General features: G+C 37.2%; 1 protein-coding gene across 1 annotated transcript in view; it reads left to right on the forward strand.

The window, feature by feature from the left end:
- Window positions 1-27,861, forward strand: part of LOC138811414 (la-related protein 1B-like) — an 80,312-nt gene that overhangs the window by 25,575 nt on the left and 26,876 nt on the right. The window contains 4 exon segments of the mRNA XM_069999164.1: window positions 623-767; window positions 3,412-3,586; window positions 8,992-9,164; window positions 13,506-13,859. Coding sequence (XP_069855265.1) covers window positions 623-767; window positions 3,412-3,586; window positions 8,992-9,164; window positions 13,506-13,859 — 847 coding nt within the window.

A 27,861-nucleotide genomic window follows, 5' to 3' on the forward strand; every position in this document is an offset into this window, starting at 1 on the left:
CTGTGAAACTTGATATCTCCAATAAAATACTGTAAAGCCGGAAGTGGAGCTCAAGTGGTATAGCACAAGCCTTGAGCAAAAAAAGAAAAGAAAACTAAGCAAACAAAAATATCAACTATTGGTGGGTTCAGTGTCTTACACCTATAATCCTTGTTGCTCAGGAGACTAAGATTTGAGGATCAAAGCACACCTAGTGCTTTATAAACTGTTTATAAGTTTATAAGGCTCCAATTAACCACCAAAAAGCTGCAAATAGATTAATAGCTCAAGTGTTAGTACACTAGCCTTGAACACAAAAGTACCTAGCATTGGTACTGGTACAAAAAAAAAAAAAGTTTTAAACCCAAATGTTTTAAAGTAAAACGATTATTGTCTTAGGTGAAGCTGATCTGAATAGAAGTTAATTTTAGTTATTTAAACAGTACTTTGTAAAGTTTACACCTATTATTTCAGTAGGCTTTCTTTGCTGTTATACCCTGTGTTGTATAAGGTCATCTATATTATGTCTATATTGTAACATTGCTACGAAAGCCAATTATTTTCATAGAAGTTGATGATATATACTCAGTGGATATTTTTATACTATTGAATAATGGGTGAAATTTATGTTTACTTTTGTCAGTGAATATTATTTTAGTATAGAAAATTTAGAACGAGACTTCTTTCTTCGGAGAAAAATGGATGAACAAGGTTTCTTGCCTATTTCCCTGATTGCTGGTTTTCACCGTGTCCAGGCTCTCACTACAAACCTTAATCTCATTTTAGAGGTAAATATTCATTAAAAGATCAATCTGTACTTTCAACTCAGTTATCCTGTGAATGTGAAGCTTTTCTTAAAAAAAAAGGTAAAGAATGTTAAAAGCCTGGTGGCATGTTTCTTTTTGTTTTTTTAATTTGCTATTGTGAAAATACCATACAGAGGGGTACAATTATTTGAGGAAAAGTAATGAGTACATTTCTTATCAAGCATTGTTGCCTCCTTTGTTTCCCCTTATCATCCCTGCCTGGCCAAAGTTGTAAAGTTCGCTTTTTGATATAACATCTTGTCCATCTCATTGTTACAGTGGGTCCAGTTTCTATAACTATTCTGGAAGTGGGACCAGGAGGATTGTTAGTTTTAGCCAGCCTGGACTACATAGTGAAACTTGTCTAAAGGTCTTCTCCAAAAAAATGTATATGAAATATAGTGTTGCATATCTATAGTCCTAGCTCCTCAGGAAGCTGAGGTGGATGAGTTTCAAAGTTAGTAAAAAAAAAAAAAAAAACATTTAAAGTAGATAATCTGGCTTAGTGTCAGTGGCTCAAGCCTGTAATCCTAGCTACCCAAAAAGCTGAGATCTGAGAATCTTGGTTCAAAACTAGCCAGCCAAGTAAGTTCCTTGAGACTCTTGTCAGAAGTAGAGCTGTGATTCAAGGGAGAGAGTACTAGGATTGAGCAAAAAAATCTCAGGGACAGCGCCTGTACCCTGTTTAAGCCCTATGACCTACAAAAACAAAACCTGACAATCTGAAGTTGACTTGTGCTCAGAAAACAACTCATAGCTTATTTCTATTTTATAAAACATAAAATAAATGCCTTAAGCCAGGCACTGACGGCTCACACCTGTAATCCCAGCTACTCAGAAGGCTGAGAGCTGAGAATCACAGTTCAAAGCCAGCCTAGGCAGGAAAGTCCTTGAGACTCTTACCTCCAATAAACCCACCAGAAAAACAGAAGTGGTGCTGTGGTTCAAGTCATGGAGCACTATAGTTAAGCAAAACAGGCCCTGAATTCAAGAGCCAGGATCAGCTCATACACACACATAGAGAGGTTTTTGTGTTTTTTTTTACCTTGTGTGCCATTCATTTCTGCAGATACCTCCTAGCAACAACCATTGATACCTTTTTTGTCCCTTTAGTTTTGATTTTTAATTTTTCGAAAGTATCATAAATAAATCTTGGTATTTGAAGCCTTTGTTTCTGATTTTTTTTTCTTTTTTTGAGACAAGGTCCCATTTGCTAGCTCTACACTGCTCCATTCTCCTGCCTAAGTGTCCTTAGTGGTGGAACTAAAGGCATGGAGCATCAGACATGGTTCATTTCTGGTTTCATTAAGCATGGCGCTTTTAAGATTCATCTATGTTATTGCATACTTTAGTAATTTCCTCTTGGCTAGAATTGTGGCTTAGTAGTAGAGTGCTCGCCTAGCATGCATGAAGCCCTGGGTTCCATTCCTCCGTACCACATAAACAGAAAAAGCTGGAAGTGATGCTGTTGCTCAAGTGGTAGAATGCTAGCCTTGAGCAAATGAAGCTCAGGGAGAGTGCCCAGGCCCTGAGTTCAAGCTCCAGGACTGGGGGGGAAAAGTAGCTTCTTCATCATTACTAACTAGTATTTTACAGTATAGTTTTTGTTAGGCATTTAAATTGTCTTTTTTGAGATATGAATACAGCTTTGTGTGGATATACATTTTTATTTTTATTGGGTGAATATCTAGACTTGTGATTGTTAGGATTGTAATTCCACGGTACTAAGGAGCCTTAGATCTGAGGATTGTGATTCAAAGCCTGCAAGGAAAGTCAGTGTAACTCTTTTTTTTTTTTTTTTTTTTTTTTTTTGCCAGTACTGGGGCTTGAACTCAGGGCCTGGGCACTGTCTCTGAGCTGCTTTTGCTCAAGGCTAGCACTCTACCACTTTAGCCACAGAGCCACTTCCAGCTTTTTCTGAGGAATATAGGGCTTCATGCTAGGCAAGCACTCTACCACTAAGCCACCTGACTAGCCCCTCAGTGAGATTCTTAATTCTAGTTAGCCAGCACAAAGCTGAAGTAGAGCTGTGCCTCAACTGACAGAGCACTAGTCTTGAGTGAAAAAACTAGAGGATAGTGCCCAGGCCCTGACTTCAAGTCCCAGCGCGCACACACACTGATATAGGTTGAAGGCTGGGCTGGGAAGGTGGCTCAGTGGTAGAGCGCTTGCCTTGCATGCCTGAGGCCCTGGGTTCGATTCCTCAGCACCACATAAGCAAAAAGAAAAAAGCCATAAGTGGCGCTGTGGCTCAAGTGGTAGAGCGCTACCTTGAGCTGAAGAGCTGAGGGACAGCGCCCAGGCCCAGAGTTCAGGCCCCATGACCGGACCAAAAAAAAAGTTGAAGGCTTCTATTTGGTCCCTAAGTGACTATTCTAATTGTGGGGGAAAAAAGTTACCTGGTAGAAGTTAAATCAGCATTAAGTACAATTATTTGCTATTTTATAGGAACAGTTTTAAAATTCACTTTGTTATTAATAGCTCTTTGTATCATGGATATTTTTACAACTAATAACTGCAAGGTAATCTGCAAACTTCAGATCTATAATATGTAGGTTACTACAACTATAATATGCAATTAGTTTTTTGAGTGAGTTCTTTAATAGCTTGAAATTTCTATTTTTAGGCACTGAAGGATAGTACAGAAGTCGAAATTGTGGATGAGAAAATGAGAAAAAAGATAGAGCCAGAAAAATGGCCAATCCCAGGCCCTCCTCCACGAAACGTGCCACAAACAGACTTCTCTCAGTTGATTGATTGTCCAGAGTTTGTACCAGGCCAAGCCTTTTGCTCACATACAGGTAACAGCTTTTCTTCTACAGCAAACAGCATAACAGTGGGCTGTTTGATCCATTTTACTTATCTTCTTTATTTTATTGGCTTTTGTAGAAAAATTAAAGATAACTAAATGATTTATAATTTTCTTCATCCTATTCACATTGTTTCCTACACAGAGCTATAACTTAATTAAGGATCTAAGAATTATGGATGGAGCTCTTGTGTTTCCTATTAAAGTATATGTGTATTTTTATTATCTGTGGAGTTCCTACTCATCTTAATTTTACTGAATGACTACAGATATGTCAGTTTCTCCTCCTGTAAGATTTGAGTAGTCTAGAAATTTTGACTCAGGAGTGGGATAGCTTTCCTTTACTTTTGCTGCCAATATGCATTAACCTTAATCTTTGAAAGTTAAGATGACCCACCTTCTAAAGCACCATTGGGGTTCTATTTAATCTGGTTGTTTATAGGGTGTCCAAAAACTACTTTATTATTAAGATTTTTTTTCCTGGATCATTTTAAAGATATTCCCTCTTGGGAAAAAAATGTGTGCTTAAACTTTTTTCAGTCAGGGTGATGATCTACTGATGCTCTTGGATGTCATTTGGTCGGAATACGCAGTGGAATAGGTGACTCACTGAAATGCCATTGTAAATATTGGAACAAATTGTGCTGCAGAAATGAGAGCGACCAGACTGCCTTCTGTGCAAGAATATCTACTCTCAACCCCTTGTGAAGGAGGTTGGGCCAGCACTACAGTGGAGATAACCACCTTTGGGATGATGTGAGACAGACCAGAAGACTGCTATTGTTATTACAGGAGCTGCCTATTTCTGTGAAATTAGCCTGGGCTTCATGGGCTACTTTTATTCACGGTGGGAAAGTTAATTTTATCATTGTGGAAATACTGCAAGATTCTGTGTTTTGTTTCCAAGCATATATACTTGTGCCCAGATCAATAAAGCAGAAAGAGAGGATTGAGTAGCATTTCCCAGGTTGTTAGCTCCTTTGCTATTTGATTTTCCTTTCAGTAAGTACAGTGCAAAACACATGTTGTCATGGTGTTTCACATGGACTGTAAGATTATTAAATGTGAACACGTAAGTAGTAAGAAATTTAAGAAATAAATAAGGGTATTTTTTCCTTTACTCTTAAGAAATGTATTTTTATACACCAGTATGAGAGAGCTGCCCATCAATAAACCATGATGGACAGTTTCAAAGATACTTTTATCTCATATTTCTTGTTAGTCTCTTCTATTTCCAGTTAGAAATTTGGGTGAGTGTTTTAAATGTTGAAGAAAAGTGACATTGTTTTAATTTTTTGTTTATTTTTTAAAAAGATATAATGACTGTATAAGTTACATTTATTTATTGTGTAAACTTGGGTCCAAGATGATATTTTTCAGCCATCTTATGAGCAGTTGTTGGGTAAGTGGGATACAATAGAAAATCCCTTTCCCTCAGGATAGCAAAGATAGGTCAGTCAAGTTGGTGATGCCTGTCTCTTAACCATTTGTGCATTATTAATAAAATTGCAAGAATAAAATCAATGCTTTGTACATTTTTGTGATTTTTTTAAAACATACTAATGACATTCACATACATCCACCAAAAAGTCAGGGAATAATAAAAGTTCACAAATGTTATGAGTGTGTGTGTGTGTGCGTGTGCATGTATGTGTGCATGTCTCACAGTCCTGAGGCTTGAAGTCGGTGCCTGGGTGCTGTCCCTGAGCCTTTTCACTCAAGGTTAGTGTTCTACCACTTGAGCCACAGTTCCATTTTCAGCTTTGGTGGTTAATTGGAGATAAGAGTCTCAAGGACTTTATTACCTGGTGTCTGGCCAAATATTAGATTTTTTTATACAATGTTATAAGAAGGTAGGTGATTAAATGAATGAAATAAAGAATGGAGTGTCATAGAATTATGTTGATTTATTTTAGGTCATAGGACTAAATATGTATATAAGCTTTCTCTATGAATCCCAAAATTTTGACTGTAACAATTCACTTGTGATAAGAAAACCTAGTTTCCTAAAGTCAATGGAGAACTGGTGTGTGACCAAAAAAGTGAAGTAGAAATGAGATGAGAAGTCACCAGGAACCAGTGGCTCATTCCTGTAATCGTAGCTGTTCAGGAAGCTGAAGATCATGGTTCAAAGCCAGCCCAAGCAGGAAAGTCCATGAGACTCCTATCTCTAACCAGCAAAAACGAAGTGGCTCAAGTGGTAGAGCACCAGCCTTGACTGAGAAAAGCTAAGGGACAGAGCCCAGACCTTGAGTTCAAGCCCTAGTACCCATACCAAAAAAAAAAAAATGTTTAAGGAAAAAGAAATGGGAAAATAAGACTGTCAAGTGTAGCTACCTTTAAAAACATAACCTTGGACAACATAACCTTTCAAGATTTTAATGTTGTAAAATATTATAATCCATCCTCTTTATCAAAGATTTAAATTCTATTTTTTCCTCTTTGGAGGTTGAATTGTAACATGGGTTGACATTTGCACTGAGCAGAAGACCTTAATGCACCACAAAAGGTTGATTATGAGAATGGTAAGATGACTTTTGAAATGAGGTTTTCCTCTGTTAGTGGACGTAGTGTTGTGCTATCAACTTAAGGATCTTAATCATCAAATTGAGAACTCGGTTTCCTGACAATCTTGATTCTGTTTTTCCTTTAAAAATCATGATTATTAAGTAAGCGGTGTGATTTCCTTTGAAAATGATAAGCGGAAATGTTTGAAAATGCCACACAAAAACTATATAATCCTTTGGAAAGTGCTTGTGGTTCTTCAGAACTGTGATCTCCTGATGAAGGGGAAAAAAGTCATACTACATAAGAGTGTATATAGCAATTTATATTTGGAAAGCCAAGCTGAAAATTTTAGTGGAAAAACGGGAAAGGTGAATTTTCTGTTTTCACAAAATGTAACTAAGAAATCGTTAAAGTATGTGTCCTAATAATTTACATCTACATAAATAGATTTGATAATTCAAATTACTTCGGTCTAGAAAGATATGTGGTTGGCTATTACTCTTAAACTCTACCAATATATCATTTAGTATATTTTTATATACTAAATAAGGGTGTAGAAAACCATACAGAGCATATGAATAAGCCAATATAAAACATCCTATTAGAAGTCTTAAATTTTGGAAGTGGCGCTGTAGCTCAAGTGGTAGAGCGCTCGCCTTCAGCTGAAGAGCTGAGGGACAGCGCCCAGGCCCAGAGTTCAAGCCCCACGACCGACAAAAAAAAAAAAAAAAAGAAATATAACTAGAAGTCTTAAATTTTCATCTTATCCAAATTCTTTGATATCTTAATATAATTCCATTTCTAAGAACATATGTTTTGCAAACAATGAAACATATGGTGGAAGTGTAGTTCAAGCTTAATGAACATTTGGGGATGATTACATGACAGACCATGAAGTGGATGTTAGAAGATTACGTTTCTACATTAAAATAGTAATTACTGATTTTTATACCATATGCTAGTTGCTGTTCTTGTCATTTGTAAATGTATCATTCGTATATGTAGTAATTTAGGTATTTCACACAGTAGTTGTGTAGGGAGCAAAGTCATTCCTCAAATGCTGCAGGATAATGTGATTGTCTCCTTTTTAAAGTTTTATTTACCAAATTTACAAATTCATACTGTTAGGAAGTATCCATGAATTCATGTTTTTTTTTTCTAACCATGCAGCTTTAGCATTGTGAAGAAATCTAAACCTTGTATTCCATTTGAATTATTTGTAAAGGACCAGTTGAGGGGCTGGGAATGTGGTTTAGCGGTAGAGTGCTTGCCTAGCATGCACAAAGCCCTGGGTTTGATTCCTCAGTACCACAGAACAAGCCCGAAGTGGTGCTGTGGCTCAAGTGGTAGAGCACTAGCCTTGAGCAAAAGAAGCTCAGGCACTGAGTTCAAGCCTCAAGACCAGCCAAAAAAAGGATCAGTTGATATACCGGGTCAAGAATGATATAGAACAGCAGTATCCAATAGAAATAGTTGCTACAAAACATTTAAGTTTGCTATTTTTATTAGATATTTTAGTTTTATTATATCTACATATTATTTACAACATACACTCAGTGCTAAACTTTGATAGTATTTGAGAAGGTAAGATACCAGGTATTTTCTGATGTACATTTTACACTTGTTCTGAGCACCTTTAAAAATTACTGACCTTTTAAGAGGTCAGTAATTGCATATAGCTAGTTGCAAAATTTTCTTATTACAAAAACTTTTTCAAACAATTTTAACTTGTAATTTACGCACATCCAGTTTAAGAATATAGTTCTGACCAGTATACTATTGTGATTCTAACAGTACAATTAAGATATAACAAATTCCTGTCACCTCCAAATCTTCTGGTATCTTCACAGTCAGTCTGTACCATTCATACCACTCTCCAGCCCCAGCTAGCCACAGATGTGTACAAAAATTGATTGTTGTGTGTTTTAGCTTGTTTTGTGGCACTGGATATTGATCCAGGGCCTCACATGGAAGGCAGGTTCTCTGACACAGCTATACCTACAGTCAAGGTCTACTGTATTGAAAGCAGAGTTTTAGAAGCTTTTCTTTTCAGAAATATGTCTCTTTTTAAAAGTAAAATATTCTAAAGCCTTCATGTACATGGAAGTAAAAATTTCAGAGCACTTTTACCCAGTCCTGCAGTATGCCTCTAATAAATGAAAAGATTGTTGGTATTGACTTATTTCAGCTTTCTGATGTAACATTGAACTGTGTAGTTTTCAATGAATTGAGGATAAACAATGACTTGCAGTTTTACATTAAAAATTTGTGTTTTTCAGGTTTGTGACATGTTTCAATATGTACTTTTAAAAACAAGTCCATATTGCATCATCTTTCTGAGCATGAAAATATAAAACTTAAAAATGCTGTAGCTTTTAAAAAATATGAAGAAAACTTGAATTTTATAGAAATACATTTTTATTTGAAATAAACTGGCATTTCTAGTATGGAAAAGAAGGACCTTTTAAATTCCAACACTTTTTAGATATTTTGAAAGTTATTGCTGAAGTTGTACACTTCAGTATAGTGACATGTACTTTTCAGTATTCATTATGAGCCAAGATGATATTTGGATAGCCTTCATTTAGTACATTAATCTTGTTAAATATGTAAAGTAGGAGTAATAACTAAGTCCTAGTGAAATAATAAACTAATTTTGACTTAATGCTATGGAATAACTATGATCTAAGAGCAGTTGAAATTTGATTTAATTATGACTTACTGGTCTTAATCTTTACTTAAAAAGATTTCACTGATAACTTGATTCCCAAATAGATTACCATCATAATTAGTTATTCATACTGATACTCTTGAAGTTAGAATGCTTGTGAAAATGTATTTCATAAGCAAGGAAAACCATTTTAACATAGAACTAATTTAAAATTATAGGGTCTGCCCCAATTTCTCCAAGAATTGGAAGTCCATTGAGCCCACATCAGAAGAATGAAACAAGTAATCTTCAAGCAATGTCTAGAGGTTTATCTACCAGTTTACCTGACTTGGATTCAGAACCATGGATGGAAGTAAAAAAGCAACACAGCCCATTCCCAGTGAAATTAAAGGTATGTTATACTAAGTCAGATGAACCATGGTGTAACCTGAGTACAGTTGGTGATGTTTTATTTGTCAGATACAAGTCTAAAATTTGGAAAAGTTAAAATGTTAGAATTGTTATGTAGAAGAAACCCATTTTATTAAAAAAAAAAATTGTTGCTGGTACTAGGGCTTGAAATTAGGGCCTTATGCTCTTGTTTGGCTCTTTTGCTCGAGATTGGTCCTCAACTATTTGAGTCACATGCCCAGTTCTAGCTTTTTTTTTAAGATATGAGAATCTCTTAAATACAAGAATTTCCTGTCTGGGTTGGTTTCAAACCTCACATCTCAGCCTCCTAAGTAGCTAGGATTACAGATGTGAACCACTAGTAGATACCCAGCTATTATACTAATTTTTTTGTTTGTTTGTTTTCCAGTCCTAGGGCTTGAACTCTAGGCCTGGTCGTTGTCCCTGAGCTTCTTTTGCTCAAGGTGAGTGCTCTACCACTTGAGCCACAGTTCCACTTGAGGTTTTTTTGGGTAGTTTATTGGAGGTAAGATTCTTATGCTTCCAGATCTCAACCACCTGAGTAGCTAGGATTATAGGCATGAGCCACTAGTGCCCAGCTATTGTACTTATTTTTAAAGTTCCTCTTTCATTTTTGAACATATTTAAGGTAAGTTTTCAGGACTTCCTTTTGCCATAGACGCTCTTTGTCCTTTTCCATCCTTGAAGAGTTTCCCGACTTTTACCATTTAGAAGGCACTTCACATATCCTAATCTTACAACATTTAAAAGGAAGTATGGTGGGGATAATTTTCCTGTTTCTCATCTGTTCTACTTCTGGCCTATCTAGCAAGGGAACCAAAAGGTCAGTTTTCTTTTCTTGTTTAGGAAGTTATAGGATATATTGCGTTGTGTCCATCAAGACTAGAAGACATCAAACTGTTCTTTTTACTAAGAGAGACATAAAAAGCAATGTTTGTGAAAACCTGGACTTTCTATATAGACAAAGCTCATTTAATATATTTTAGAAGAACAATAAAACAGTAAAGATTGTGATGTTAATTGAAAATACTTCCCATTCATAAAGAGCACATAGTGGATTGATAACTACTCCAAAGATGGCAACCTAAGTCTGTTTATTTTAGATTTACTGATTAAGTTACAGCTACCCTCTATGAACAGTGTTTTACTTTAATGTTGAGTGTCTCTGGGAGGTGGAAGGTTGATTTAAATCCTGTCATGACTCAGATGCAAAACTTTTTAGTCCTTGATTTATTAGGCTGTTTTTGAAATATAAATCCAAGAAGCATGTCTGTGGATACAGCAACATCTAAGAGTTTTTAAAAATAAGCATAGGCTGTGTAATTTTCCCTAGCTTTGAATGAGAACTCTCATATCAGCCTTGCCTTTTAGTTGCATATAGAATGATAGTTTATCTAGATCTGAATTTCCCATGCCTAGGGCAGGTACCAGTATACCTTTTGAGAAGCTTTTTTATTGCTTTCCAGCCAGGTCCTGGATAATCTTAAAAGGGGCTTAGTCATTTGTGTCAAGGCCCAGGCATTCCACAGGTAAGTTTTGAGCTTTTTCTCCTCAGAAAGTTAGAAAAAAAATCAGATCCACTGAAGTTAGAAGGTGGGCTAGGTATTTACCTACACTTTGTTTAGAGAGATATTATGTCTTTTGTGGAGAGATGCAGTGTCTACAGACCCCATGAAATTAAGGAGAGATCATCTGCATACTGTAGTAAGTCTCCACAGGTTAAGGTCACAGACCTCAGCTTCCTTGCTAAGTGTTTCCAGTTTTTTAATTTTTCTCAAAAGCAGTTCATTTAGAATATGATACACTACATTAAGCTGTAGAGAACAAATTTCATTAGTGTCCTTGGCTATTTTCAGCATCAGAGTCAATGTTATATAAATAGAACCAACCTTATAAACAAGTGCTTACTAGAGTTGTTTTCCATGAATTTACTCTAGATGCCATAAAGAAGGATCCACACTGACAAAAACTGTGGTTAAAATTTGAAAAACAGCTTATTAGTTGACAGAACAGGCTTGTTATTTATAGTACATATGGCATTTTATGAATGACGACATTATACCTGTACCATTAGGTTTTCTTGGTTATGATTAGGAACACAGACACACAAACCTACACACAAGGGTACAATTTAGAGGTGACTGGCTTGGTGAAGTGCTCTCCCGTGTTTGGCAGTTTAGGATTGTATACTTTTGTTTGGGAACACAAATATGTTCAATATATAAATGACCCACCAACAGTTACTAACACAGTTAAAATAGATGTCACAAAAAATATTAACTTGTGGAGTAAAATTTAGAGCTGTCTAGGTACAATAGAAGTGTACTGTATAGGACTGAGAAACATCACAACTTACACATTTAGTGAACAATAACAGTGAGCCCAAGAGACGTGTCAAATTGTACAAATGTATCTTCTATACACAGTAGTGTTCATTTAGCTTAATGTACATGGCATGAAAAAGAGCACTTAGCGTTTTGCATAAATTAACCTTATATTTTAACTCTGAAAATATGTGAACATTTAGATAGAAATTAAACACATAGCTTAACGTACCTGTAGTTATAGACCTATGGAATTCTCTTAAAATAATAGCTGTTCATTTAACCACAGTTGTAAGATTGTCATAAAAAAAAAGAGAGAGAGATGAATAAAAAACAAAAACCTGTAATCCTAGCTACTAAGAATGCTGAGACTGGAGGATCTCTTCTTGAAGCCTGCCTGGGCAAGAAGCCAACTAACTAAGTGGTATCAGCAACTCACTCTCTCTCTCTCTGTCTCTGTCTCTCTCTCTCTGTCTCTCTCTCTCTCTCCCTCTCCCTTCCTCCCTCCCTCCCTCCCTAGGCCTCATAACCTGTGTTCCTAGTTACTGAGGAAACTGAGATCTGAGGATCTGATCTCTGTTTTAGGCCAGCCTGGGAAGAAGAGTCTCTGGGACTCTTCTTACCTCTAATTAACCAGCAAAATGCCAGAAGTGGAGGTTTGGTTCAGCTGATAGGGCACTAGCCTTGGGGGAAAAGCAAAGTGACAGTGAAAGATGATGTGAAAATCAGGACAATTAGGGTGGGATAGGGAGCAATATAGAGGGATCAACTAAGAGACTATTGTATTGTGAGATGAAAAGCAATCAGATTAGCTGGTGCTAGTATAGCTCATGCCTGCAGTTCTTGCTACTCAGGAGGCTGAGATGTGAAGATTGAGGTTCAGAGCCAATTTAGGCAAATGTAGGGTACTCTTAGGTCCAATTAGCCAGGAAAAAGCTGGAATTGGAATATTTGCTGAAGTAGTAGAGCATCAACCTTGAGCAGAAAAGGCCAATCAAGAGCTTCAGTAGCCCATGTATTTACACATATGTCCACATACAAATACATATATATAACTATATATACACATATGCATATATGAAAGCAGTTTTAGACTACCAAAGGACACTGAACCTGAAAGTAAAAAGACTTAGTTTCTAGCTGATTAGTGGGTTCTAGCCAAAAAACATGATGGCTCACATGGTGTAATCCTAGCTGAGAACCAGAGGAATCAAGGTTGGAAGCTCTCTCAGGCAGAAAAGTCCCTAGACTCCCATCTCCAAAATAACCTACAAATGAAAAACAAAACAAACAGGGCTGGGAGTGTAGATTAAGAAGTATAATGCCAGCTGAGCAAGTGCAAGATTCTATGTTCAAATTCTGAATTAATGGGCAAATAAATTCACCTCTCTAGGTGTCTCTCTCCTTTTTTATTATTGTAAAGACAATATATAGAGGTGTTATAATAATGTAACTCAGGTAAAGAGTACATTTCTTTTCAGACAATGTTACCCCTTTCTGGCATTTTTTTCATGGCCTAATTGAAGAGAAACAGTTCAATATTAGGATGATCTAAGGACCATCCCAAATCTAAAAGACTTTATTATAATCCTCTTATAATTAAATTTCATTTTTCTTTAGTTTTCTATTTAACTCTGAATTTAATGTGCTGTCCCTGAGCCTCTTTGTGCTCAAGCCTAGTGTTCTACCACTTTGAGGCACAGCACCACTTCTGGTTTTTGAGTGGTTAATTGGAGATAAGAATCTCAGGAGGACTTTTTGCCTGGCTTTGAACTGTGATCCTCAGATCTCAGCCTCCTGAGTAGCTAGGATGATAGGTGTGAGCTACTGGTGGTATCCAGCTTTAGTAATTCCTTTTATTAGGCCAAACTAATACTACTAAGTTTTCCTTTAGAATTTGTCTTGATGTTACCTATTTATAATATTGTTATATCACATTTATTTTAAAAGTGATAGAAACAGTCTTTCATAAAAGTCATGTTTTTTTTTAACTTCAGGAATCAGTATCTGTATGTGAAGAGACATCAAATCAGCTATATTTTCCAGTAGAACAAGAACTTAATTTTTTATTTGATGAAGAGATGGAACAAATAGGACCAAAAAACACACTTAATGATTGGTCTGATAATGATTCTGATTATGAAATTGATGACCAGGACTTAAACAAGATTTTGATTGTAACTCAGACACCACCACATTTGAGAAAACATCCTGGAGAAGATCAAATAGGCAACCACACATCTCGTGCAGAAATTACATTGGAACTTGCTAGAGTTATCAGTGATGGCTTATATTATCACGAACAGGATCTATTGTCAGAAGAAGAGGAAAACTCACTCACAGCCATAAAGGTAATAGTTTCTGGCCAACATCTTTCTTCTGATTAGTTGTATAATAATGCTTGCATTTTGTAAACTGCATTACTTTATGAAATTTTGAATATAAATAAATTATATTTAGTTTGAAATGTATTTGATGTATTTGATAGTCACCAATCTAAGAAATAAGTTTAATAGACAGGTTAGTGAATATTGTAATTATGAAAAAGTCTTTTTCTCATTCATGCTCGCTCTTTTCAGGTGGAAACAAAGTGGCCCTTCCTATGAAGAAATTAAAAAGTGAAGTTACCGTGGATAGATTTAATTTATGTACTCATTCTTTAATGTGGCTATTACCACAGCTGCATGGGCTAGTAGCTCTAGAGATCCCACTTTATCTTAGTCTGTGATGTAGGCTCTGCAACAGTAGAAATGGTGTGGGGCTAGGAGAGTATTAAACTGGCCATTTCTCCTTGCTCAGCCACTACTGTGGTGCTATAAATATAATAAATACCTGAAACCTTGTTCTAGATAACTTACAATATTACCCTAAAATGTGGCTTTTATCCTGGTAGTCAAGGTAGAAGAATGAGATATATGCAATAGTTTACTGAGTAACTGCATTTCTTTGGAAATGAATTAAAGGGCTACAGAGATAACAAGGGATCTTTTTCTGCCATTAAAGTTTTCAGAAAGGCCCTGGAAGTTAAGTAGTGAGATAAAATGATTAGGGAAAGTTATATAACATTTTATGCCAAACAGGAAAATTATACTGGTCAGAAATAGTTAGAGTTATGGAATGGAAAGCTGGTCGGCTGTGGTAGAATAGAGGGAACTCCTTGCCCATGGGCTTCACATCATCAATTAGATATATGCTTTCTTTTTTGGCTCCTCATTTCTTTCTTCCTTTTCCCTTATATGTTATATAATTTGCATATAATATAAAATAATCTTTGTCACCTAACTTTAAGCATTATGGATATATCTGAACATCTATCTCATCTTGACCTGATTCTTACCTGTGTAATCAGTGTTGCTTCACTTTCTTTGGTGTCACTTCTCGTAAGACTTATACTTTTCCCATGGGTATATTGAAAAGAAGCGAGATCATTTAGTAAATGTTCCAGATACTTAAATGACCATACAGTAAGTACTCAATCATTAATTATAATAAATATTATTTTTAAAAAACACAAGATAGTGTTGCATTAGGTAATCGGGGAAGTCATCTGATAGAATCAAGTTATAGTGAAATCTGAAATGCAAGAATTAACCATGCAAAGACAAGGAATCATATCCCAAGAAGAGAGGACTAAGTATCCATGATCTGGAGTGGGAAAGAATTTGGCATAATTGCTGGGAACTGGTGACTCATGCTTATAATCCAAGCTACTCAGGAAGCTCAGATCTGAAGATTGTGGTTCAAAGCCAGCCCAAGGAGGAAAAACCATGAAACTCTTATCTCCAGTTAACTACTAGAATACCAAAAGTGGAGATGTGGCTCAAAGTAGTAGAGCACTAACCTTGAGCAGAAGAGCTCAGGGACAGCACTGTGGTCCTGAGTTCCAAGTCCCATAACCAACAACAACAAAAAAGTATTTGGCATATTTGAGAAACTGAAAAAAATCTGTCCATGGTGTAAGGTTATTATGAAGTGTAGGCAGTAGTTTGATTATGCACCAATATTTGGACTACATTACATAGTTTAGATTTTTTTTTTTCTGGTTCTAGCCTTGAACTTTGTGCCTGGGTGCTGTCCCTGAGCTCCTTTTGCTCAAGGCTTCCACTCTACCGCTTGAACCACAGCTCCACTTCTGGCTTTTTCTGTGATTAATTGGAGATCAGAGTCTCACAGACTTTCCTGCCCTGTCTGGCTTTGAACCAGGATCCTCAGATTTCACCCTCCTGAGTAGCTAGGATTACAGGTATGAACCACTGGCACCCAGCTTAGCTTGGCATTTATTTAAACTTTACATGCAGAGTTTTACACATGACCAAGAATGGATTGGGAGAAGAATTATAGAAACTAGCATGGAGAACCAAAGATATAGAATATATACAAAGCAGAGCTTTGCTACTACTAGATAAATGTCATATCATTTGTATAAGCTAGAAATTCTTTTAGGAGGCTGTTAGGAGAATAGCTATCTGTAAATGGATGTTTGTAATGTAAGGTAAACTAGTGACACAGGAAATAAAGAAATGAGAAAACTCAGATCTGAACCCTGATGAATTATTACATAGTTGTATAGGAAAGTGTGATATGTAGATTACAAATACTGGCTTAAAAAGGAAAGAATATCCAAAGATCTGCATGATAATTTATTATTAGAGAAATGGAATACTGAGTCAAGGTTTGCTATTAATATCATTGAAGAAGCCTGGGCACCTGTGACTCATGCCTGTAATCGTAGCTACTCCGGAGGCTGAGATCTCAGGATCACAGTTCAAAGCTAGCCCAGGCAGGAAAGTCCATGAGACTGATCTCCAATTAACCACCAGAAAACCAGAAGTGGCGCTGTGGTAGAGTGGTAGAGTGCTAGTCTTGAGCTGATGAGCTGAGGGACAGCCCCAGGCCCAGAATTCAAGCCCCACGATTGACCAAAAAAAAAAAAAAATACACACACAAACACACACGCACGCGCGTAGTATATGGGGAATTTGAATAGGTCACCCTGGCAAAAACTATACAAACAGGTGAAAGACACAAGCCTGGGATCAGCCCAAATTGAGGATTCTTTTTTTTTTTTTTTTTTTTTTTTTGTCTTTTTATTTATTTATTTTTTATTATGAAAATACTGTACAGAGGGGTTACAATTACATGGGCAAGGTAATGAGTACATTTCTTATCAAACATTGTGGCCTCCTCCTTTGTTTCCCCTCCCCATCCCTTCCCATCCTCCCCCTGCCCCCCCCATCTTCTCCCCACCCAGAAATTGAGGATTCTTAAATAAGTTCTTGTGCTATTAAATTTATACCAAAAAGGAATAAGCTGTCAGTAAAAGATAACTTAATTTGCTTCCCCACCCTCTTCCTTATGAAATACAGTACTCCCTGGTGGTTCTGTGTGAAAAGCTGGAGTTAGGCAGCCTGGATTCACACCTTTTGGATGAAGATTCACACTATCTTGGTGACTAAAGTAACCCCTAATTGTAAATTGTAGCATATTGGTTTCACAGACAACTACCATAAGCCAATGAAGATCATATTTCAAGAAAAGAGCAGCACACAGAGTTAATAATCAAATAAGGAAATGAAATGAGCAAAAACAATAGAACCATACCTTAAAATAATAGAGATAATAGAATTTGGTAAGTTTTGGATCACTTGTAAAACCTTGAGTAGATTTTGTTATAAAGCCTTTTAGTTTTTGAAAAAACAGACAAGCAATAAATTTGGAATACATAGAGTAATAGAGAATGTCTATGATACATATTTAGTCAGAATTCCAGAAATGAAAAAGGTATGGTGAAGAGCCAATATTTAAAAGAGGTAGTCTATAGAATGTTTACAGAACTTAAGAAAAGTTTCATAGACAAGACTTGAGCAGCTAGGAGTAGAAAAAAACAGATTACTTTCAAAAGAAAGAAGGTTCAATTGACTGGTCACTTCCCAACAGTAGCAGAAGAATCATATACACAACGGAAGGACAGTTCTAATATGGCCAGGAAAAATGACTATTAACCTAAAACTGTAGGCCTTGCAAAAATACCTTTCAAGTAAGGTGATAAAATATGAGCAACTGTAATCAGAAAGGCCTCATTAAAGGAAGTCCATGAGGTAAGAGAAAAGTTCTAGTTGTCAAAGAGCGAGCAAGTGATAAATACATGAATAAAACTAATAATGTACAAAAGAGCAATTATGTGTTATTAGTATATTTAAACAGGTTTCATATAACATCCTATTGGGATAGTGTAGTAAATCTAGTATTTAGAGGTACACATATCTGAAAAAATAGTGACCAATTTTAAAGTTCTTGACATTTTCACATTACAATTTGAACCATTGCTGTTTTTTGTTGTTTTTGTTTGTTTAGTGGTTAAGTGAAGAGAAATGTCTTAGGGACTTTGCTGACTAGGCTGGCTTTAAGCCTAACAATGATCCTCAGGTTTCAGACTTTTGAGTAGCTAGGATTACAGGGGTGAGGTACTAATGCCCAGTTTAAATTCAAGTATTAAGAGTTTACGGCCTGTCTTAAGAAGCTGAGGTTTGAGAATCGAAATACAAAAGCCATCCTAGGCAGGAAAGTCTGAGACACTTAAATTAACTACCAAAAGAATAGAAGTAGAGTATTAACCTTGGGCAAAAAAGCTCAGGGACAGTGTCTAGGCCCTGACTTCAAGCCCCAAGACTGGCCAAGAAAAAAGAAAGTTTATATAAGTGTACTAGTTATTTACATGAAACACATCAAAAAAGAAAAAAATAAGTTTATTTTTTTGCCAGTTCTGGGACTTAAAGTCAGGGCTTAAACACTGTCTCTAAGCTGCTTTTGCTCAAGCTAGCTCTCTACAGCCACAGCACCACTTCCAGCTTTTTCTGTTTATGTGATACTGAGGAATTGAACCTAGGGCTTCATGCAATGCAAGCCACATTACCAACCAAAAGAGCAACCAATTCTTTTTTTTTTTTTTTGCACAAAATTAATGTTTATTCCACTTTTGTGTCATATTCCTGGATCCTTCACCAATGTTACATGGGGAAAAAACAAATGAAAAACTGAAATCAGAATCAATAATGTTATCAAGTAGGGAAACAAATAAATTAAAATCTAGCAGCCATCAGCAAGAGTACAGCAAAGATACTGCTGTAAAAAGAAAGAAAATTGCTAGAAAACTGTATGCATCATATTCTTTCAAACCAGCAAAATATGCTCCTCCTTAAAATGGAACAAATTTTTTTTTCCTATTAAGGTATAGAAATTCAAGTTCTTTTCGAATATTGTGGATGGGCAAATGTGTTTGTAATGGTAATTCTACTAGGCTTTTACAGAGTGAGCCAGGAACACATTTATAGATTCTGGGGATGACATGTACTGTAATTCTTTGATTTGTATAGTGGACACTCTAGCAAAAGTTAAAAAAAATGAACACAGAAGTACAAGACAAAGGCGAATGAGACTTCTCTTATATCTTAGTAACATTTAGATGGAATCAAATTTAAATGCAGTCCACTCTGCTTTGATGAGGCTTTGGTTCAGCTAAGAGCAACCAATTCTAACCAACACATGTGCATAATCCCTGTTAGCATTAGAAGCCTTTTTTGCCCCATTTTTCAGGATATAAATTCATAGAGAAATTCGAGTGACTTAGGGGCTGTTAGAATAATCTTAACTTACAGCTTGAGCTTTTAGCTTTTTCACTCACAGCTGGCACTCTACTACTTGAACCATACTCCCAGTCATTTTGCTGATTAATGGAGATAGAGTTTGGAGACCTATGCCAGAGCGTGCTTTGAACCTTGATCCTCAGATCTCAGCCTCTTGAAATAGCTGAGATTACAGGTGCGAACAGACATATACAAGCAAGTGGAGCCCCTCTCTACACATTACCAAAAAAAAAAAAAGTCAAAATGAATTAAGTGTCTGAAGAGCAAAAACTATAGAACTTCTTGATTTTGTTACTGTTTTTGTGGTAGAAAGGATAGAGCCAGAGCCAAGCACACACTCTGCCTAACTGAGCTATATATCTCTAGTCCTGTCACCTGACGTTTTGACAAAGGAGCAGATGTAATCCAATGTAGAAAATGGTGGTGGGGGAAAAAAAAGGAAAAAAAATAACCTCTGTATAGCATACTCTTCAGAAACTGTAGAGGTAGAACTGTGGGTCAAGTAGTAAAACACCAGCCTTAAGTGAAAAAGCTAAAAAGCATCCTGAGTTCAAGTCCCAGTACAGGCAAAAAGACAAAACCAGCTGTGCGAGCATTCCTATAATCCTAGCTATTCAGGAGACTGAGATCTGAGGATCACCGTTCCAAGCCGGCCCAGGCTGGAAAGTGCATAGACTCTGATCTCCAATTAATCACAGAAAAAGCAGGAAGTGGCTCTGTGGCTCAAAGTAGTAGAGTGCTAACCTTGAGCAAAGAGCTCAGGGGCAGCACTCAGGCCCTGAGTTCAAGCCCCATGACCACTCAAAAAAAAAAAAATCTGAGTTACAATAGTGAAAAGATCTAGAAACAATTCATGGAAAAAGCTAAACAAGTGTAAAGCATGCATATGAATAGATGGTCCATTATCATCTTTCTTTATGGATTTGCAAGGATCCATGCAATAATGTGATAGGATCTAATTAGAACTGTCAAAATTCCACAGACCAAGATAAGGAATGAGAGGAACCTCTCCTTAGGGTAGATGCAAAATATTACAGCTACTTTGGAAGGCAGTTTGACAGTTGCTGATGAAATTAAACCAAATCAGTAAATTTCCCAAATAAGTTGAAACCTATAACTACATTGTAGTACAACCATAAAGACATGTGTATTAGACCAGTGGAATAATATTCCCAGGTTATTAATTTTTAATAAATCATAATTGATAATTAATTAGTTTATTTATATACTCTTATATGTTTTAACAAGTATACCAAGACCACTAAATTGGGAGAGCCTCTTCAAATTGTGTTGGACAAACTAGATTTAGACATTTACTTTATACCATATTTAAAAATTATTCTTGGCTAGTTCACGCCTGTAATCCTAGCTTCTCAGAAGGCTGAGATCTGAGGATCAAGGTTCAAAGCCAGCCTGGGCAGGAAAGTCCATGAAACTCTTATCTCCAATAAATCACCAGAAAACCAGAAGTGGCACTGTAGCTCAAGTGGTAGAGAGCGCTAGCCTTGAGCTGAAGAGCTGAGGGACAGTGCTCAGGCCCAGAGTTTAAGCCGCACGACCAACAAAAAAAAAAAAAAAAAAGAGTAATAGAGTGACTGGGAAGGTTGCTCAGTGGTAGAGTGTTTGCCTTGCATGCATGAGGTCCTGGGTTCAATTCCTCAGTACCATATAAGCAGAAAAAGCCAAAATGGTGTTATAGCTCAAGAGGTAGAATGCTAGCCTTGAGCTGAAGAGCTAAGGGACAGCACCCAGACCCAGAGTTCAGGCCCCACAGCCAAAAAAAAGAAAAATTATTAATAGAGGGGCTGGGAATGTGGCTTAGTGGTAGAGTGCTTGCCTAGCATGCATGAAGCCCTGAGTTCCATTCCTCAGTACAACATAAACAGAAAAAGCCAGAAGTGGCACTGTGGCGCAAATGGTAGAATGCTAGCCTTTAGCAAAAGAATCTCAGGGACAGACTGGCAAAAAAAAAAAAAAAAAAAAAAACAGAAAAAACTAATAGATACAATTATATACAATTTCCATGAAGAAGACAATGTTTCTGTAATCATAACTAGTAATATATAATATATTTTATTTTACCTGAAGCTTTATTCTTTCTTTATTCTGCTTCTTTTTCTTAGGCCATGTTTAACCTTAAAAAAAAAACAAAAACCCTCTTACTGTTTACTATCTCATCCTTCCATCAAATTCTATTACATATTGCCCCAAATAGGAGGTGAAAAGTCGAAGCACCTGTGGCCCCCTTCAAGAAACCAACGGAAGGAAATATTTACTGGTCTAACTTCCTCTTCTCTTTGTGACAGTATGAATTCCAGATAGAATGCATACATTTGAACATAAAGTTATTTTCTCACTGATTTTACTACTATCATTTTATATTAATAATTCACATTTATTCCCTCCAAGTCTTTGTTTTGAAAGCGTCGATAAGTTTTCAAGATCATACTGGGTATGGTGACTCACACTTGTCATCCTGGCTACTTGGTAGGCTAATTGGTAGGATCATGGTTTGAAGCTAGTCTGGGTAAAATATCATGAGGCCCTATCCTCAACCAATACAAAGCTGTATGCAATGAGTTATTCCAGCTACACAGGAAGCATAAATAGGGTTGTAGTCCAGGCCACCACTGGCAAAAATGCAAGACCCTATTCAAAAAGTGATAAGAACAATAAAGGCTGGGAGTATGGATCAAGTAGTAGATTACTTACTTAGCATGTAGATTAGCCTGCAAATGCTAGGCTCTGAGTTAAAATTCCATATCCTCAACGAAAAGTTTCAAGAAAATCTGAAACAAACAACAGGATACCATTCACCTAAATTATTACCACATTACTATATAGACTCTCAATAATGTACATTTTCCTGTATGATTTGGGAATTGTTGACCTATCGCTATCTATATATATTCACATGTGCTTTCTCAAAAGAAGTAAATTCTTCTATATAACCCTAATTATCAAACATAAAAAGCTTAACATTTTAGAATACCATTACTGAATCTGAAGTATTGTTTCAATATGTTTTATAATTGTCTTTTTAAAAATATTAGTTCCAACCAGCAATCACACATTACATTGTAGGTTAGATAATTTTAGTGTTCTTTCATTTAGGGGAGTTCCACTGCCCTATTTTAAATTTTTTATTTTTAACATTTATGAAGATTCCAAACCAATAGTTTGGGAAATACCTGAATTTTCACACAAATAGTTTCAGGTTAATATCTTTTACAGGAGCATTACATATATGACGCAGTCTCTTCAGGGTACCTCAAGAGATACATAAATGATTGATGTGGTCAGAATTGGTGATTTGGTCCTGTGGTTATGATGATGTCTACTAGATTTCTTCATTGTAAAGGTACCTTTCTCCCTTTGTAATTAATAAGATTCTTTGAAATTATGTCCTCAATGGACTGTATTCAAACGTTTTTGGCTCTTAATATAAATTTGTGATCTTTATGTTAGCTCTGTCTGTAAAGAACTTTGCATTGCATGTTAATATTGAAGCGCACCCTGTGCCTTTATGGATTCTGGAATCAATTCTTCTCCATTCCTGTCATTATTCATTTGGTTAAAAAATGCATCTTCAGCCTGGGTGTTGGTGGCTCAAGCCTATAATCCTACCTACTCAAGAGGTTGAGATCTGAGAATTAAGGTTTAAAGTCAGCCCAGACACACAAATTCATAAGACTCTTATCTCCAATTAACCAGCAAAAAGCCAGAAGTGTGGAGGCTGTTAGGTTTTTAAAAAGAGGTAGCCGAGTAAGAACAGCACCACACACGTGGTATTCAGGTAAGGGGTAGGTTTATTCATCGTTCCGGCTGGCACCAGGCCATCTTGGTCCTCCACGCTGTGGGAAAAGGCCTGGGAAAGAGAGAGAGCTGGGGAAAAGAGCTAAGAGGGAGCTAAAAAGAGAGAAAAAAAAAAAGCTAGAAAACAGCAGAGAGAGAGAGAGCAGAGAGCTAGAAAACAGCAGAGAGAGAGAGAGTCTGGGCCTGGGCTAGGCCTTATCTAGGGTATGGGCGGAGAAAGGGGTGGCCACATAACAATTAAAGTAGACAAACAGGAAAAGAGAGAAAAGTTACATGAAAGACTCAAAAATTGCAATTCTTAACTGTAGCTTTTAACCCTTTGAGGATAAAACACGAGGTCCTACAACTTCAATTCTTAAGACTTTGGTTTGGAGTATTTTAAGTTGGGTGAGGTCTACCCAAAACAGTGATGACCTTCAAGACTTCTTTTTTGCATTCTGGTCTCTTTAAGTCTCTAAACATTCCTGGAATTCCCAGGTTTTTACCTAGGTTTTAAAGGGTGAGAAAGATTTAGATAGCCTCAAAGGGGAAAAGATTTAGATTGTCTCAAAGGGGAAAAGAATCTGAGATAGCCCCTCTCTTATTTTCTAATCTTGTAAATTAACATTAAAAAAGGAGGTTTGGAGGGAGAAGGAAGGATTCTAACCTCCAAGTTGCTACCAAAAACCTGTAAATGGCACTGTGGCTCTGAGTGGTAGAGCACTACTGCCCTTGAGCACAAAAGTTCAAGGATGTTTAGACTGGTAAGCATGCCCCTGTGCACACACAAATATATAATTTTCCTTTCTCCCCTAAATAACTTTGGTATCTTGTAATCTTAAAAGAGGCATGGAAGGTTGACAATCTTATCTTACATTGTGGTTCTACTGAGAGTGGATTATTTGCTCTACTAGGAAAAGAGGAACAAAAACATTTTCTTACATAATTTAGGAAGTAACTTTCTGTTGACCACCTGCCTGGGTCAGAACTTAGAAGATGACATCAAGTTATTTTTGTTTTAACTACGCAAAGAGATATTAGTGAAAATTATTCAGTATGAATAAACAGTGTTTCCTATAATGGATAGTTACTAGAGTTATTTTTAAAAGACTCATAAAACACTAAGGAATTACAAAGTCTATACTTTCTGCTATCCACAAACAACATGTTCAGTTGACAGCTACTATAAGGATGGCAACCTTTATCTAACTGTTGTATATCTAGTATAGATGTGTACTTATTTTTATGACTGTACTGGGTCTTGAACTTAGGACCTGGGCACTGCTCTTTAGCTTTTTCTCTCTAGGCTGATGTTGTAATACTCCAAGAACATTTTTTAGAGAGGATAAAGTTTATTTCTGGGGAGCCAAACCAGGCTGGAGCCAGAAAGAAGTTCTAGATCCTAAGGGAGGGGAAACCCTAGGTTTTATTTATTTATTTATTTATTTATTGGTTTGGTTGTGGGGCCTGAACTCTGGGTCTGGGCACTGTCCCTCAGCTCTTCAGCTCAAGGCTAGCACTCTACACTTGAGCCACAGCAACACTTCTGGCCTTTTCTGCTTATGTGGTGCTGAGGAATCGAACCCTTGGCCTCATGCATGCAAGGCAAGCGCTCTACCACTGAGCCACCTTCCCAGCCCCCTAGGTTTTATACAAGCCCATTGCACACAAAATAGGCATTAATCATTAGATATACGAAAGGTCAGGCAACTGACTTCAAATTCTGACCAGCTGGACAGTTCCTTTCTAGTTGTGCAGAATTCTTGACCTCCTGTTACTACCTCTTCTGTATTGTTATTTTTAAAGTGCCTGTGGGCTTCCCACTGTAGTTCAGTATCCTCCCCTTCTCTGCCCCAACCCATAGTCAGGAACTGCCCCACAGGGCCGCTTTCAGGCAATTGCTAGCTGGAAAGTCTCTTCGCCTCAGGGGTAGCTTTGTCTACTTCACTCACAGTTTTGTTTTGTTTTTGTTTTTAGGCAGTCCTCGGGCTTGAACTCAGGGCCAGGCGCTGTCTCTGAGTTTCTTTTGCTCACTGGAGTACTCTACCTCTTGAGCCACAGCGCCACTTCTGACATATTCTGTTTATGTGGTACTGAGGAATGGAACCCAGGGCTTCACATATGTGAGGCAAGCACTTTACCACTAAGCCACATTCCCTGTCCTCTTTCTCCTTTTATTATTTTTATTTTTATTTTGTTGGTCGTGGGACTGGAGCTCAGGGCTTGGGCACTGTCACCGAGTTTTTTCCACTCAAGGCCAGTGCTGTATCACTTTGAGCCATGGCCACTTCGTTTCCTGGTGGTTCATTGGAGATAAGAGTCTCAAAGCCTGGAATGGCTTTGCTCCTGGATTCTCAGATCTCAGCCTCTTGAGTAAGTAGGATTACAGATAGAAGCCAACACCCTGCTCACTTCGGGCTGGGGGGCGGAAAAGTCCCAGAGGGTCTTATCTCCCGTTAACTCCCAACTCTTTGAGGGTTACTAGGATTATAGCCTTGGATTATAGTGATGAGTTTAGAATGGTTAATGGGATTATAGGCAAGAGCCACCTTTACCTGGTTTAAAATGAAATTACCAGATCCAAAATAGGAACTTAGAGACCAGAGAGGGACCTCTAGTAAGTCATTTATTTATTTATTTTTGCCAGTTCTTAGGCTTGCACTCGGGGCCTGGGTACTATCACAGAGATTCTATTGCTCAAGGCTAGCAAGCTACCACTTGAGCCACAGCACCACTTCTGGCTTTTTCTGTTTATGTGGTGCTGAGGAATCGAATCCAGGTCTTCATGTATGTGAGGCAAACACTACCACTAAGCCACATTTGCAGCCCCAAGCTTTGGGATTTCTGAAGAGATATATCCTAGAAATTATAGTGAAATTATAATGAAAAAAAAGACCTACTTTTAGCAAAATAAACATTAAATGGCTTTTAACCATTTGTGTGGTAACAGCTTGATAATCCATCTAGCTGCTTTTTGTTGTTGTTGTTGGGTCTTGTGTGCTGTCTCTGAGCTATAGCTCCAATTCCAGTTTTCTGGTGGTTGATTGGAGATCATTCTCTTTGGACTTTTCAGCTAGGCTGGCTTTGAACCACAATCTTCAGATCCAAGCCTACTGAGTAGCCATGATTACAGATGTGAGCACTAACACTTGGCTCCATCTAGCCATCTTCTTAAAGCAAAAAATAAGTCTTTTCTGGTTGGAGGGGGTGGCTTAGTTAGTAGAGTGTTAACAAATGGGTGATAGGGTCAGGTGCTGAGTTCAAGTTCTGGAACAGGAAAAGAAATCTCTTCTGGAGGAAAATACATCATAGGTCTCAAATTTTCAATAGTGATTGTTTGGCTCTCAGAATACAATCAGAAGTATGAAAAGACAACATGTGACAGGAAAAAAGACGATGTATCACAGATAATAGAAACCTCCTCATAGGGACCCAGAATATAGTTTATTGAACATAGCTTAATGTAGCTGGTTTGTCTCTGTGCTCCTTTTGCTCAAGGCTAGCACTATGTCTTAATAGAAGGATGGAGAATTTCTTCAGAGAACTTGAAATTTAAAGCATGGGATAGAGATTCCAAAAATAACTGAAAAATACAGCAATGAAGTGCACTGGATAAATTTAACAATACAACAGTATAGAACTCAAAAATGGGTTGAAAGAAAAATATGCTGGGTGCCAGTGGCTCACATCTGTAATCCTAACTACTTAGGAGGCTGAGATCTGAAGATAGTGGTTCAAAGACAGCCAGGCAGGAAAGTCCATGGGACCCTTCTCTCCAATTAACTACCAGAAGACTGGAATTGGCATTGTGGCTCTAAGTGATAGAGTGCTAGCCTTGAGCAAAAGAGGACAGCAGAGACAGCACTCAGACCATGGGTTCAAGCCCCACAACCGACAAAACAAAAGAAGAAAGAAAAACATGGATTGAAGCAAAGAGAAAAAGAGAGAAGGAAAATAAAGAACCTAAGTGACATAGGAGATGTAGTCAAAATGAAAGAAAGAGAAAACGAGGAAGAAATACTATTTGATGAGGTTATACCTGGGAATTTGAAACCAAGATATAGCCAGGGACAAATTCAAGCCCCCAAATCTCCAAAGATGACAAATATAAAGATGACCATATCAAATGCATCATAAAAGTACTGAATACAAAAGTCAGGGGATATAGATAGGTTTTAGGTATTAGTTGTAAGGCATTTAGCTGACATTTCTGCAGAAATATGGACATGAGAAAACAGGGGAAATACATTGTTTGCTTTCTAGAAGGAGGAAACAGTGCCCTGGAATGAAGGCAAACAAGACTCAGCAACCACCCAAACAGGCTTCTGGTCCTCAGCTATTTCTCAGCTCTTCTTTGCAGCAGATACAGAGGAGTGACCATATGTCATTAACTCATACTTGTTTGGCTACGTGCTATCCACAAAGCAGACATAGTAAGAATGCTTCAGAATTATACCTGTCAGTTTGAATGTAGGAAGGAAGAATGGAATGCTTATCGAATTTATAAAACATTTACTTCTTTTAGATAAAAGTTCCATTTCATCAAAAGATGTCAAGAATGTGAAGAGGCAAACTACAGTTGAGAGACATTTACAACATTTTATAAGAAACTTTTTTTGCTGGGCACTGGTGGCTCATGCTGTAATCCTAGCTACTCAAGAGGCTGAGATCTGAGGGTTGCCGTTAAAAGCCAGTCCAGGCAGGAAAGTCTGCGAGACTCCTATTTCTAATGAACCACTCAGAAAAAGCTGTAGTGGCACTGTGGCTCGAGGAGTAGAGCACTAGAGCGCTAGCCTTGAGAAAGAGAATCTCAGGCACAGCGCCCAGGCCCAGAGTTCAAGCCCCATGACCAGGAAAAAAAAAAAAAGAAACTTTCAGCCAAAGGAAGACACCTTATAGAGAAAAGAGCAATAGA

This window comes from Dipodomys merriami, unplaced genomic scaffold (genome assembly GCF_024711535.1).
Source record: "Dipodomys merriami isolate MVZ:Mamm:240054 unplaced genomic scaffold, mDipMer1.0.p SCAF_525, whole genome shotgun sequence".
Lineage (NCBI taxonomy): Eukaryota > Metazoa > Chordata > Mammalia > Rodentia > Heteromyidae > Dipodomys > Dipodomys merriami.